The sequence below is a fragment of the Hylobates moloch genome, unplaced genomic scaffold (genome assembly GCF_009828535.3).
Source record: "Hylobates moloch isolate HMO894 unplaced genomic scaffold, HMol_V3 SCAFFOLD_12, whole genome shotgun sequence".
In the NCBI taxonomy this organism is placed as follows: domain Eukaryota; kingdom Metazoa; phylum Chordata; class Mammalia; order Primates; family Hylobatidae; genus Hylobates; species Hylobates moloch.
Genome location: NW_026652287.1, coordinates 422797 through 434433, shown reverse-complemented (window position 1 = coordinate 434433; position 11637 = coordinate 422797). Strand labels below are relative to the sequence as shown.

The window sequence follows — 11637 nt, the reverse complement described above, 5'->3', positions numbered from 1 at the left end:
CTCTAAGGTGAACTCACCCTCCACTCCTCCACACTCTTGGCCGTAGAATTTATGTAGTAACGACAGTAACATTTCCTCTTCTTTTTTTTTTGAGACAGAGTCTCGCTCTGCTGCCCAGGCTGGAGTTCAGTCGCACAATCTCGGCTCATTGCAACCTCCACCCACCGGATTCAAGCGATTCTCCTGCTTCAGCCTCCTGAGTAGCTGGGATTACAGGCACCCACCACCACACCCGGCTAATTTTTGGTCTTTTTAGTAGAGATGGGGTTTCACCATGTTGGCCAGTCTGGTCTCAAACTCCTCCCCACTCACCCGCCTCGGCCTCCCAGAGTGCTGGAATTACAGGCGTGAGCCACCGCACCCGCCAATGTTTCCTTTCCATTTAAGTAAAACCAATAAGAAATCTTATGAAAGTCGCCAGTTTAAAACAAGCAAAAACCACAAACACTTAAAACACAGCTGACAATCTTTCTAGCAGGCACTGGTAACAGCAGTGTTAATCAGAGTCACAGCCTCACATGTACAAAGGCTGATTTTGGAGTCATTTCAAAGCCTAAGCTTATCCTCCAAGGCAGGACCCTAAGGCGAAGAGGTGGATGATGTCATCAGAACACCACCCGTGAAGCAGAGACAGCCCAGAACTGCACTTCTGCTTGAAGACGGCCTGCTGGGTAAAGGCCTGGGTTGAACCAGTGACAATTCTATACCCACATGTTACCTCAGTTCACCCACTAACATGATTATATACAAATTACCCACAACACAAACTAAACCATATTTCCTCATCAAATGGAATAAAGAAAGATTTCTTTCAATGAAATGATTTTCAGTCTTTTCCCTGCCCCCTAACTGCTAACTGGTGGGTGGGCCAGTTCACAGTCAAAGAACCAAGACATGTGAGCGGGGAGGGAGGGCCCTCGGGGGTTCCTGCCCTGGTTCCGGTGGCTCTCGAGGTCCAGCAACACCCCCGCCTCTCACAGGGGTCAGCATTCCTCAGATCGCACGTGCATGCAGGACAGCAAATTTGCTTTTTGCTCAAGCAAATTAAAAATGGGTTTCTTGCGGGCACGGTGGCTCACGCCTGCAATCCCAGCACTTTGGAGGCTGACGCAGGTGGATCATTTGAGGTCAGGAGTTCAAGACCAGCCTGGCCAACATGGTGAAACCCCATCTCTACTAAAAAGACAAAAATTAACCAGGCATGGTGGCACGCGTCTGTAATCCCAGCTACTTGGGAGGCTAAGGAAGGAGAATCGCTTGAACTCAGGAGGTGGAGGTTGCAGTGAGCCAAGATCACGCCACTGCACTCCAGCCTTGGTGACAGAGGAAGACTCTGTTTCAAAAAAACAAACAACAACAACAACAACAAAAAAAAGAGGTTGGCCAGGTGCAGTGGCTCTCACCTCTAATTCCAGCACTTTGGGAGGCTGAGGTGGAAGGATAACTTGAGGCCAGGAATTCAAGACCAGCCTGGACAACAGCAAGACTGTCTCTACAAAAAGTTTTTAAAATGAGCCAGGCAGCCAGGTGCGGTGGCTCACGCCTGCAATCCCAGCACTTTGGGAGGCCGAGGCGGGGGAATCACCAGAGATTGGGAGTTCGAGACCAGCCTGATCAACATTGAAACTCCATCTCTACTAAAAATACAAAATTAGCCGGGCGTGGTGGCACATGCCTGTAATCCCAGCTACTCAGGAGACTGAGGCAGAAGAATCACTTGAACCTGGGAGGCGGAGGTTGCGATGAGCCGAGATCGCACCATTGCACTCCAGCCTGGGCAACAAGAGCAAAACTCCACCTCAAAAAAAAAAAAAAAAAGGTAGAATTCTAGGCAGGGAACATGACAAAGACCCATAGATTCCTTCACGGAAACACTGCTGCTGCCCCACACGTGTTTAATGCAGTTCTGTTTAGCAGGAATGTGCCCGATCTAAAGGTGGCATCATTCAGTTATTAAAACATACTTTGGGCCGGGCATGGTGGCTCACGCCTGTAATCCCAGCACTTTGGGAGGCCAAGGCGGGCGGATCACGAGGTCAGGAGATCGAGACCATCTTGGCTAACATGGTGAAACCCCGTCTCTACTAAACATACAAAAAATTAGCCGGGCGTGGTGGTGGGTGCCTGTAATCCCAGCTACTCAGGAGGCTGAGGCAGGAGAATGGCATGAACCCGGGAGGCGGAGCTTGCAGTGAGCCGAGATCGCACCACTGCAGTCCGGCCTGGGCGAAAGAGTGAGACTCCGTCTCAAAAAAAAAAAAAAAAAAAAAAATACTTTGAATTAAGTGAAAAGCTCACAGTGATCTCAACGCCTCAACGCCACGTCCTCCCTCAACACCAGGTCCTCCTGTGACCAGCACACAGAGGAACCTGACGACTTACACTGGGCTTTGTCCTGCTGGTCACGTGGCACCAGTGGGTCCTGCTGGTCAGGTGGCACCAGTGGGCCCGGGGGCTTCAGGGGGGCCTCGGGGAGAGCCGAGGGGCCACTGTGGGATCTGTCCTCCTGGAGGCCATCTTGCTCGGCTGACGCGCCGTCCATGGTCAGGACGACACCAGCTGAGCTGACGCTGTGGGGCTACAAGTGAACCTTGGACGAGCTTGGTTTCTGCCATCAGCAACAGCCAAGAGCTCCTGGGAGGGGCCCTACTGTGTCTCCCATTTTCAGGAGAAGATCTAATGACTCACAAATGGCTTGATGTCAAACCAGCTAATATCATGATACCTGACAGGAGAGAAAGAGACAAAACGTATAATGAAACTTGTCAGATTTCAAGTATCAATTACAAAATTAGCATTTCGTTCCCAATTTGCATATCTACAAGACACAAATACAAACTTTTTCATTCAGCAAATAATCCTGGAGCACCCACATCCTAGGTTTTGAGGCTAAAATGCTGACCCAGCCACACTGGGCCCTTTCCTGAAGGAGCTTAATGTCTGTATCGGTGCCAACTAAATAACATTCTGCTGGGACAGCACAGCTCTGAATCTGTGGAGTAGCTGTCACACAGGGCAACTGAGCTTTACATTTTATTTAAAATTAATTTGGGCCAGGCGCGGTGGCTCACTCCTGTAATCCCGGCACTTTGGGAGGCCGACGCAGGCAGATCACCTAAGGTCAGGAGTTCAAGACCAGCCTGGCCAACACGATGAAACCCCCACCTCTACTAAAAATACAAAAAATAGCCGGGTGTGGTGGTGAACACCTGTAATCCCAGCTACTCGGGAGGCTGAGGCAGGAGAGTCACTTGAAACTGGGAGGCGGAGGTTGCAGTGAGGTGAGATCGCGCCAGTGCACTGCAGCCTGGTTGACAGAGCGAGCCCCCATCTCAAAAACAATTTAAAAATTACAATACCAGACGCGCAGGCCTAGGTGTGCTAGAGCACACCCCTGTCAGCCAGTGAGTGACTCTGCCCAAGGCCACGGCTCCTGCCGGCAGCCCCACCCCTCCAGGTTGGACAGCTCAGATCCAGAGAAACAAAACTTTAAAAAGCAGCTGCCATGGGATGTGGTAACTGTATACAGGGTGTACAAGGACGCCAGAAAGGCAGCTGCCTTGGAGTGGGGGCACAGAGAGGGCATCTCACACACGGCCCGTTCCCATCTTTACCTCTAGCTGGGTTAGCTCTCTCAGCCTGCCCTGCTGGGCTACATTCAGGGGAGCAAAACTTTGCCCAACATTTGGCAAGTGATTATCCACCCCGAAATGTGCTGGTGATATTATTAACTCATTTCCTTATCAACAGGTAAGACACTAGCATGAGTTTCCATTCATTCTGCAGAAAAGTTGGCATTTATTCCTTTAAAATCAGTTTCATATTAGCCTACATTATGTTGTGTTTAACATTTTTCATGATAAACATTACACAACCTTCGCCTCTAGCTTACAAATCCCACACAGAAGGTATAGACAAGAAGCCCACATGGGGCCGGGCGCAGTGGCTCACGCTTGTAATCCCAGCACTTTCGGAGGCCGAGGCGGGCAGATCACCTGAGGTCAGGAGTTTGAGACCAGCCTGGCCAACATGGTGAAACCCCATCTCTACTAAAAATACAAAAAACTAGCCGGGCATGGTGGCGGGCGCCTGTAATCTCAGCTACTTGGGAGCCTGAGGCAGGAGAATCACTTGAACCTGGGAGGCGGAGGTTGCAGCGAGCCAAGACCACGCCACTGCACTCCAGCCTGGGCAACAAGAGTGGAAACTCCGTCTAAAAAAAATAAAAGGGCAGCATGCGGTGACTCATGCCTGTAATCCCATAAATTTTGGGGGTCAAGGTAGGCGGATCACTTGAGGTCAGAATTTCAAGACCAGCCTGGACAACAAGGTGAAACCTCGTCTCTACTAAAAATACAAAAATTAGCCAGGCATGGCAGTGCGTGCCTGTAATCCCAGCTACTCAGGAGGCTAAGCAGGAACATCGCTTGAACCTGGGAGACAGCGGTTGCAGTGAGCCAAAATTGTGCCACTGCACTCCAGCCCGGGAGACAAGCGCAAAACTCCATCTCAAAAAACAAAACAAAACAAAAAAAAGAAGCCCACATGGCTGGTCTTCAGGAGCACGTGTGCCACTGACCCCGCAGCAGGATGTGCCTGTCTTTCTAGGGGTTTTTACTCTATCTGCCATCTAGACTGGTCACCCGTAAAAGGGGAAGCCCACGGGTGGTGGGTGTAACCCCGTCCACTGACGCAGTCAATGACTTACTGAAGGGTGTGCAGACCTGTGAGTATCTGCTCATAACTATAATAATCCACCACTCCTCTCTGCCACCTTGCATCCTACAGGCCAGAGACAATCAGGAGTTCATAAGAGTGTTGTTCAGAATATTAAAAGGTTACGTATGCTATTAGTGTAAAACTAACATTAAGGGTTTGTAACCAGAAAGCACTGCGAATAGAAATGTGTCCTAACATTAGTAACTATAAATCCAGCATAACTAATCAGGAAACTACTGTAAACAAAGGATCCTAGATGTCTTGACTCAGGGTACCTGGGACATAAAAATATTTAAAGATTAAAGCAAGGTCTGAAGCACAGAAGTGAAGGAAGTTACTGAGGCTGGTCGAAAGCTAATTCTGTGTGCAACGAATTCTCAATCTCACTTTTGTGTCTATGATCATCTAGTAACATCTTTCATCCCTGGATTTTCTGGGTGGGTGGGTGATAAATGGGCCTTAGAGCCTGGGCAGGGATCTGAGCTACACACCTGTCCTTACACACAGCACAGAACCCTCTGAAAATCATTTTCCAGGAAAAACACTGCGATCTCCACCAAGCCTGCCCCTCAGCTACAATCTGACACACCCCAGGAGAGCTGGGGGCCAGCCGGCCACGCCCACCCAGGAATGGAGAAGATACCCACAAAATAAGGGGAGGAGCATCAGCAAAATGACGGCTGCTTATCACAGGCTTGCCCCTTTGACGACAGATGAATTACAAACTGGCACGGAGGGCTACACACGGTGGAATGTGGACTCGACTGCGCCACTGAATACTGGTACCCTGTACATCTGGTCCTCTTGAAAATTTCCTAGCAAAAGAAAACTTGCGTTTTGCTTTGTGACATCTTTGCTTCTGCCTTGCGGGGGTGGGGTGATGATACGGAAATGACCGTGTGTGCCTACGCGTGCAGACCCTCCTGGCCCCTCAGGTAAAGCGTCTCGTCCACCCCCTCTGCCATCACTGTACCTCACGTGGCCTCCACCACAGCATGTCATGTGTGCCACTGTGTGTGTGCCCATTACATGGCGAGATACTTGAAGACGGAGACTCATTCCCCATCTGCCTCCCACCACCTTGAACACTCCCAACTCCTAAAGTGCCAACGCGGGTTTAATTTGCTGAATTAAATCTTCAGTTCTGTTGAGTACATTCTTTGTCTACAAAGCTAATGGCTCCAAAACAAAATGATCAAGTATTTGAATCCTTGAGCATCAACACTGCCTTTTAAAATACCGAAAAGTCTAAACTATTCCAGCTGAAACATCTGTGAGCTTCAGTTCCAATGAGGGAGTCCAGGGAGTTAGAAACTGGAAGAGCAGGCCGGGCGCGGTGGCTCACGCTTGTACTCCCAGCACTTTGGGAGGCCGAGGCGGGCGGATCACAAGGTCAGGAGATCGAGACCACAGTGAAACCCCGTCTCTACTAAAAATACAAAAAATTAGCCGGGCGTGGTGGCGGGCGCCTGTAGTCCCAGCTACTCGGAGAGGCTGAGGCAGGAGAATGGCGTGAACCCGGGAGGCGGAGCTTGCAGTGAGCCGAGATTGGGCCACTGCACTCCAGCCTGGGCGACAGAGCGAGACTCCGTCTCAAGAAAAAAAAAAAAAGAAACTGGAAGAGCATCCTTTTTCAGGCGGCCGGGAAGATGGCGGACATTCGGACTGAGCGTGCCCACCAAAAGCAGCCGACCATCTTTCAAAACAAGAAGAGGGTCCTGCTGGGAGAAACTGGCAAGGAGAACATCGGTCTGGGCTTCAAGACACCCAAAGAGGCTATCGAGGGCGCCTACATTGACAAGAAATGCCCCTTCACTGGGAATGTGTCCATTCGAGGGCGGATCCTCTCTGGCGTGGTGACCGAGATGAAGATGCAGAGGACCACTGTCATCCGCCGAGACTACCTGCACTACATCCACAAGTACAACCGCTTCGAGAAGCGCCACAAGAACATGTCTGTACACCTGTCCCCCTGCTTCAGGGACGTCCAGATCGGTGACATAGTCACAGTGGGCAAGCGCCGGCTTTGGCGGCCTCTGAGCAAGACAGTGCGCTTCAATATGCTCAAGGTCACCAAGGCTGCCGGCACCAAGAAGCAGTTCCAGAAGTTCTGAGGCTGGACGTCGGCCCGCTCCCCACAATGAAATAAAGTTATTTTCTCACTCCAAAAAAAAAAGAAAGAAAGAAACTGGAAGAGCAGCATCACAGCCACAGCCCAGACAGGCACCACCACCTGAACAGAAGGAAGGATGGGATGACCAGCAGGACCGGACTCAACCATTACAGGCGGAACATGCAGAGGAGAACTGCTGCAGACCCACAGTGACGACGCCTGGGCCTTACACTGACCAAGAAGGAACACAGCCAAAGACGCTCAGGTTCCACCGAGAGGGCACGCCAACATGGCGACAGCCAACATGGCGACAGCCAACTACACCAAGCTGAGGCCAGTGCAATCACAGATTCTGCTCACTTAATTCCCCTGCTAGTGTCCAAGCAGCCCACCTCTCCAGAACGGAGACCCCATGACGGTGACTGTAAGTCACAAAGACAGCCCCTCTTTACAGGCAGCTCCTCCTGAAGCCGGACCAGAGAGAGAATTCACTAACTGCCTGGAGTTTGGTGACAGTGATACTTCTCCGTGTAGGGCAATAAGCTGGCAGTCTTGGTCGATCCTCGGTCTTGCTTGATTTTTAGTTAAAATTTGGAATGACTCAGTCATCAGGGCCTCATTACCTCAGACTACTGACAAAAGCCAATCTCCAGGCAGCAAGGAGGGGGAGCAGACAGTTGCCGGTGCATCACAGAAAGCTGTTATTACCAAGGTGACTCCATTTCGTGATTTTATTTTTTAAATAAAGAGGCCAGTCTAATCAGTCTCACTTATGATCACTTGCACTCCTGCGTCTCTAGAGGGAAGAGACAGGACCAAGCTGTCAGAACTTCGAAAGGTACACGCAACCCTAGGTTCACAGCTGGGTAACATTAAGGGACTTCATACTGAGAAACCACCACCTCAGGCGCCTACAGGACGTTCTGCTTCCCCCACACCTGAATTCTGTATACAAACACTCACGGCTCCATCTACTCCACCTCGTTTCACCTGTTCCTATCGGGTATCAGAAACAACAGAGCACAGCCAAAGACCAAACACGATTTCCTCAGGAAGAGAGTACCTGGTGGAGACCACACTAGTAACCAAAAGTAAACAGAGATCTATACACAAAGTGAAAACCAAAAGCAAGCCTCATGTCACTGCAGAGAGGTGAAGGGCAGGCTTGGAAGTCGGGACTCCGGCCTCAGCTCCCGACCCTCCACCACTTAGCTGTGAGATCCTGGGCTAAAGATTTCTTAATCATATTTAGCCTGTTTCCTCACCAGTAAAACAATGAGAAAATGAATGCAAAATTTTGCCAGGATTAAATATAACAAGGCACAGAGTCTGTCCCCTGTCCTCAATAAAATGACAGTAATTATCATGATTTTCCCTTTAGTTGTTGCTTGTCAAAATCGCTAAAAGCCAACTGAGGGCATTCTCACTTGGGAAAGTATGCTACTACTTCTTAAGGCAATCGAGGGAAAAAAAAATCTCCTCTTCAATCTGAGTGATGTCAGATGATTTATTTCCTTCTTGCCATTTAAGGTATACTGCCTGGAAAGCTATTACAGAGTTATAAAGGGCTATATTGATGTCGTTTAAAAGACAATTCAAAATAATCCACGACGATGGGTGTGGCTGCTCACACCTGTAACCCCAGCACTTTGGGAGGCTGGGGTGGGAGGATCGCTTGAGGCCAGGAGTTCCACACCAGCCTGGGCAATACAGCAACACACCCAGTCTCTTAAAAAAAAAAAAAAATCCATGAGTCACCTGTAAATGGCTTACACTGTTCCCGTGACAATAAACTCGAACCTCTTACGAATCCAGCACCTGCCTACATCAACATCCTTACCTCCATCGCTTTCCCCCTTTGCCATTACACTCTAGCCACATCCTCCGCCCTCAGGGTCTTCAAACTTTCTGCCTGAGACGCGCTTTTCTCACAATTTTGCCTGGCTTGCTTCTCGTCATAGAGGCCTTAGCACGGAAGTCGCCCGCCCCCCAGGCTCCCACACAACTTAGAGTAGCGGACCCCACCCAACCACCGCCCGGTACCCTCTCGCTGGCGACCCTGGGTGTCCCTGTCCTAGGTGGGCTCGGCGGGGGCAGGGACCCAGACCCACAATAACCAAGACCCGCCACACGACTGACATTCGTCGGGTTCATACCCGTGACAACGCCCGGCCCCACTCGCTCTGGGCACCTGGAATGGAGACAAGTCGGCCAGCGACAAAGACAAACAAGGAAGTACACGGACTCCTGAAACCCCGACTTCCCACGAACCACCCGACACCAGGTCACGCCTGTCAGCTGTAAAGGGCCAGACTAAAGCAAGCACTGCCTGAGCGGTGGCAGTGGACAGCTTCGGGACAGGCCGCGCTCGTCAAGCGCAGACAAGCATTTAGGAGGGCTCGCGGGCACCGGCATTTACAGAGCCAGCTCCGCCGCAGCTGAAGGCGGGCGCCCAGGCCCGAGGCCACCGCAGCGAGGAGGGGGTGACTGGAACGGGGCCGTCCCGCAACGCTGCAGGGACGCGCCCAGGCCCCGCCGCCCCACGCCCGGCCTCCGCCGCCGCCCCTTGACCCTCCCCAGCCCATGCACTGCGGAAGCGGGAGCCCGAGCTCCGAAGCGCCGCGGCCTCCGAGCCCCTCACCCTGCTGCTGCGGCAGCCCCGGAGGCCGCCCGGCCCGGATGCTCCGGCGGAGACGTGGCCGTGCGAGGGGCGGGGCGAGCAGTGCAGCGGCCTCGGGTCCCCGGAAACAGCCTGCACGCGCTGCTTTCGTTCCGGAACAGAGAACGTCCTCCTCTTCTGCCAGCGGCCACCCTAGGGCCGGGGACGCTCTGCCCACAGGGTCAGGATCGAGCTCACCTCCGACTGTCCTGAGGCCGGCTTCAGAAAGTGACCTTAAGAGTTTGTGGACCTTTCCCTAGTAGAAACGCAACTTCCGGACTTGTACGACCAACTCTTTCAGGAAGCTGAACCGAGCTTCCGGCGGAAGTGGCGTGGCCGGGGGTCGGCATGGGCGCGGCCGAGCTCGGTGTGGGCGTGACTTCCCCGCCCGCCGTACTCGGCTCCCCGCCCCAACCCTGCACCTCCACCCGGCCAGCGCCCTTCGCGCTTCAGGTGCCAGTTCAAAGGCGACGCTGCTTTGGACCCTATTTGCTTCCCCTTTAAAAATGGCAAAGCTGGACGGCGCGGGCCGCAGGCCGCTGGGGAACGGCTTTCCACCTTCCCTCATCCGCCAGGCCGCTCTTCCAGCTGTCAGGAAGGAAATGGCCTGGAGGGCGCCTCGGAGTCCTCTGTGATGTTGCGCTCATCTCTGCGGATTTTGGAATACGCTTCTGTCTACGAACCTTTCTGGGATTTTGATGGGAACTGCTGCAGATCGTTTGGGGAGCACGGGCATCGCTGACTCGGTTCTTCATCTGCGTCCGTGGTGGCCCCTCCATTTATTTAGGTCTTTTGATTTCTTCCACCAGCATTTTGTAATTTCAGCATACAGATTCTGCACCTTTTAAGTTTATAGTATTTCACATCAAACGACTGTGACACTGCTTTTTGACGTTTTCCACGTGTTCCACGTGTTCACTGTTGGTCTACACAAATGTGATGAATTCTATGTTGATTTTCTTATCCTGAGACCTCGCTGAACTCATTAGTTTGAGGGTTCATTTGGTGTTTTGCGGTCGTTGTTGTAAAATCCTTGCATTTTTTACGTGGGCCATCATGTTATCTGCAAATGCAAATTCTAACACAAAATGATCACAGACTAAGGCGTAAAATGTATGAATGAAACTATACAACTTTTAGAAGGAAACAGAATTTCTCACATCTAGAGCTTGGGGAAGAGTTCTTAGATCTGACCAAAAAAGCACAATTCACAAAAGAAGTTGATAAGAGTAAACTTCATGAAAAAATTAAGAAACTTTTCACCGGACGCGGTGGCTCACGCCTGTAATCCCAACACTTTGGGAGGCCAAGGTGGGCGGATTACCTGAGGTCAGGAGTTAGAGACCAGCCAGGCCAAATGGTGAAACCCATCTCTACTAAAAATGTAATAATTAGCCGGGCGTGGTGGCATGCGCCTGTAATCCCAGCTACTCAGGAGGCTGAAGGAGGAGAATCGCTTGAATCCAGGAGGTGGAGGTTGCAGTGAGCCGAGATCGTGCCACTGCACTCCAGCCTGGGCAACAAAGCGAGACTCCGTCTCAAAAAAAAAAAAAAAAAGCCGGGCGCGGTGGCTCACGCCTGTAATTCCAGCACTTTGAAAGGCCGAGGCAGGTGGATCACAAGGTCAAGAGATCGAGACTATCCTGGCCAACATGGTGAAACCCTGTCTCTATGAAAAATACAAAAAAATTAGCTGGGCTTGGTGGTGTGTGCCTGTAGTCCCAGCTACTCAGGAGGCTGAGGCAGGGGGATCACTTGAACCTGGGAGGCAGAGGTTGCAGTGAGCCGAGATGGTGCCACTGCACTCCAGCCTGGGCGACAGTGCGAGACTCCATCTCAAAACAAACCAACCAACCAACCTTGTGAGAAAGACCACATGAAGAGGATGAAAAGATAAGTTACAGACTGTGAGAAAATATTTTCAAACCACGTTTGTTGAAGGACTAGTAGCTAGAATATGTAAAGAACTCTCAAAACTTGACAGTAAAAAAAAATACAATTATTCTGGGCACAATGGCTCATGCCTGTAATCTCAGCACTTTGGGAGGCTGAGGGAGCAAATCACTTGAGGCCAGGAGTTTGAGACTAGACTGGCCAACATGGAGAAACCCTGTCTCTACTACAAATACAAAAATTAGCCAGGCGT

General features: G+C 51.3%; 2 protein-coding genes across 7 annotated transcripts in view; one reads left to right on the top strand and one right to left on the bottom strand.

Annotated features, from left to right (window-relative positions):
* The window catches only part of GOLGA3 (golgin A3), a 51254-nt gene extending 41472 nt beyond the window's left edge, over positions 1 to 9782 (bottom strand). For 2 of the 6 annotated variants that reach the window (XM_032168211.2, XM_058424577.1), the window contains exons 1-2: positions 9474 to 9600; positions 2383 to 2725 (exon numbers count right to left, since the gene is read on the bottom strand). In XM_032168211.2, coding sequence (XP_032024102.1) covers positions 2383 to 2542 — 160 coding nt within the window. In that variant the 5' untranslated portion in view covers positions 2543 to 2725; positions 9474 to 9600. Of the gene's footprint in view, positions 1 to 17; positions 2020 to 2382; positions 2726 to 8672; positions 8692 to 8988; positions 9453 to 9473; positions 9601 to 9689 lie in introns of those variants that run through there. The other 4 variants (XM_058424573.1, XM_058424574.1, XM_058424575.1 and 1 more) reach the window with 4 other exon arrangements.
* Positions 6369 to 6896, top strand: LOC116477655 (small ribosomal subunit protein uS17-like). The gene has a single exon (XM_032168216.2). It carries the CDS (start codon positions 6369 to 6371, stop codon positions 6831 to 6833), a length of 465 nt encoding a protein of 154 aa, XP_032024107.1. The 3' UTR covers positions 6834 to 6896.
* Positions 9783 to 11637: the final 1855 nt, after the last annotated feature.

What these genes read in the sequence shown, in the direction of transcription:
- LOC116477655 (XM_032168216.2), top strand. Translation starts at nt 6,369, where the DNA reads ATGGCGGACATTCGGACTGAGCGTGCCCACCAAAAGCAGCCGACCATC.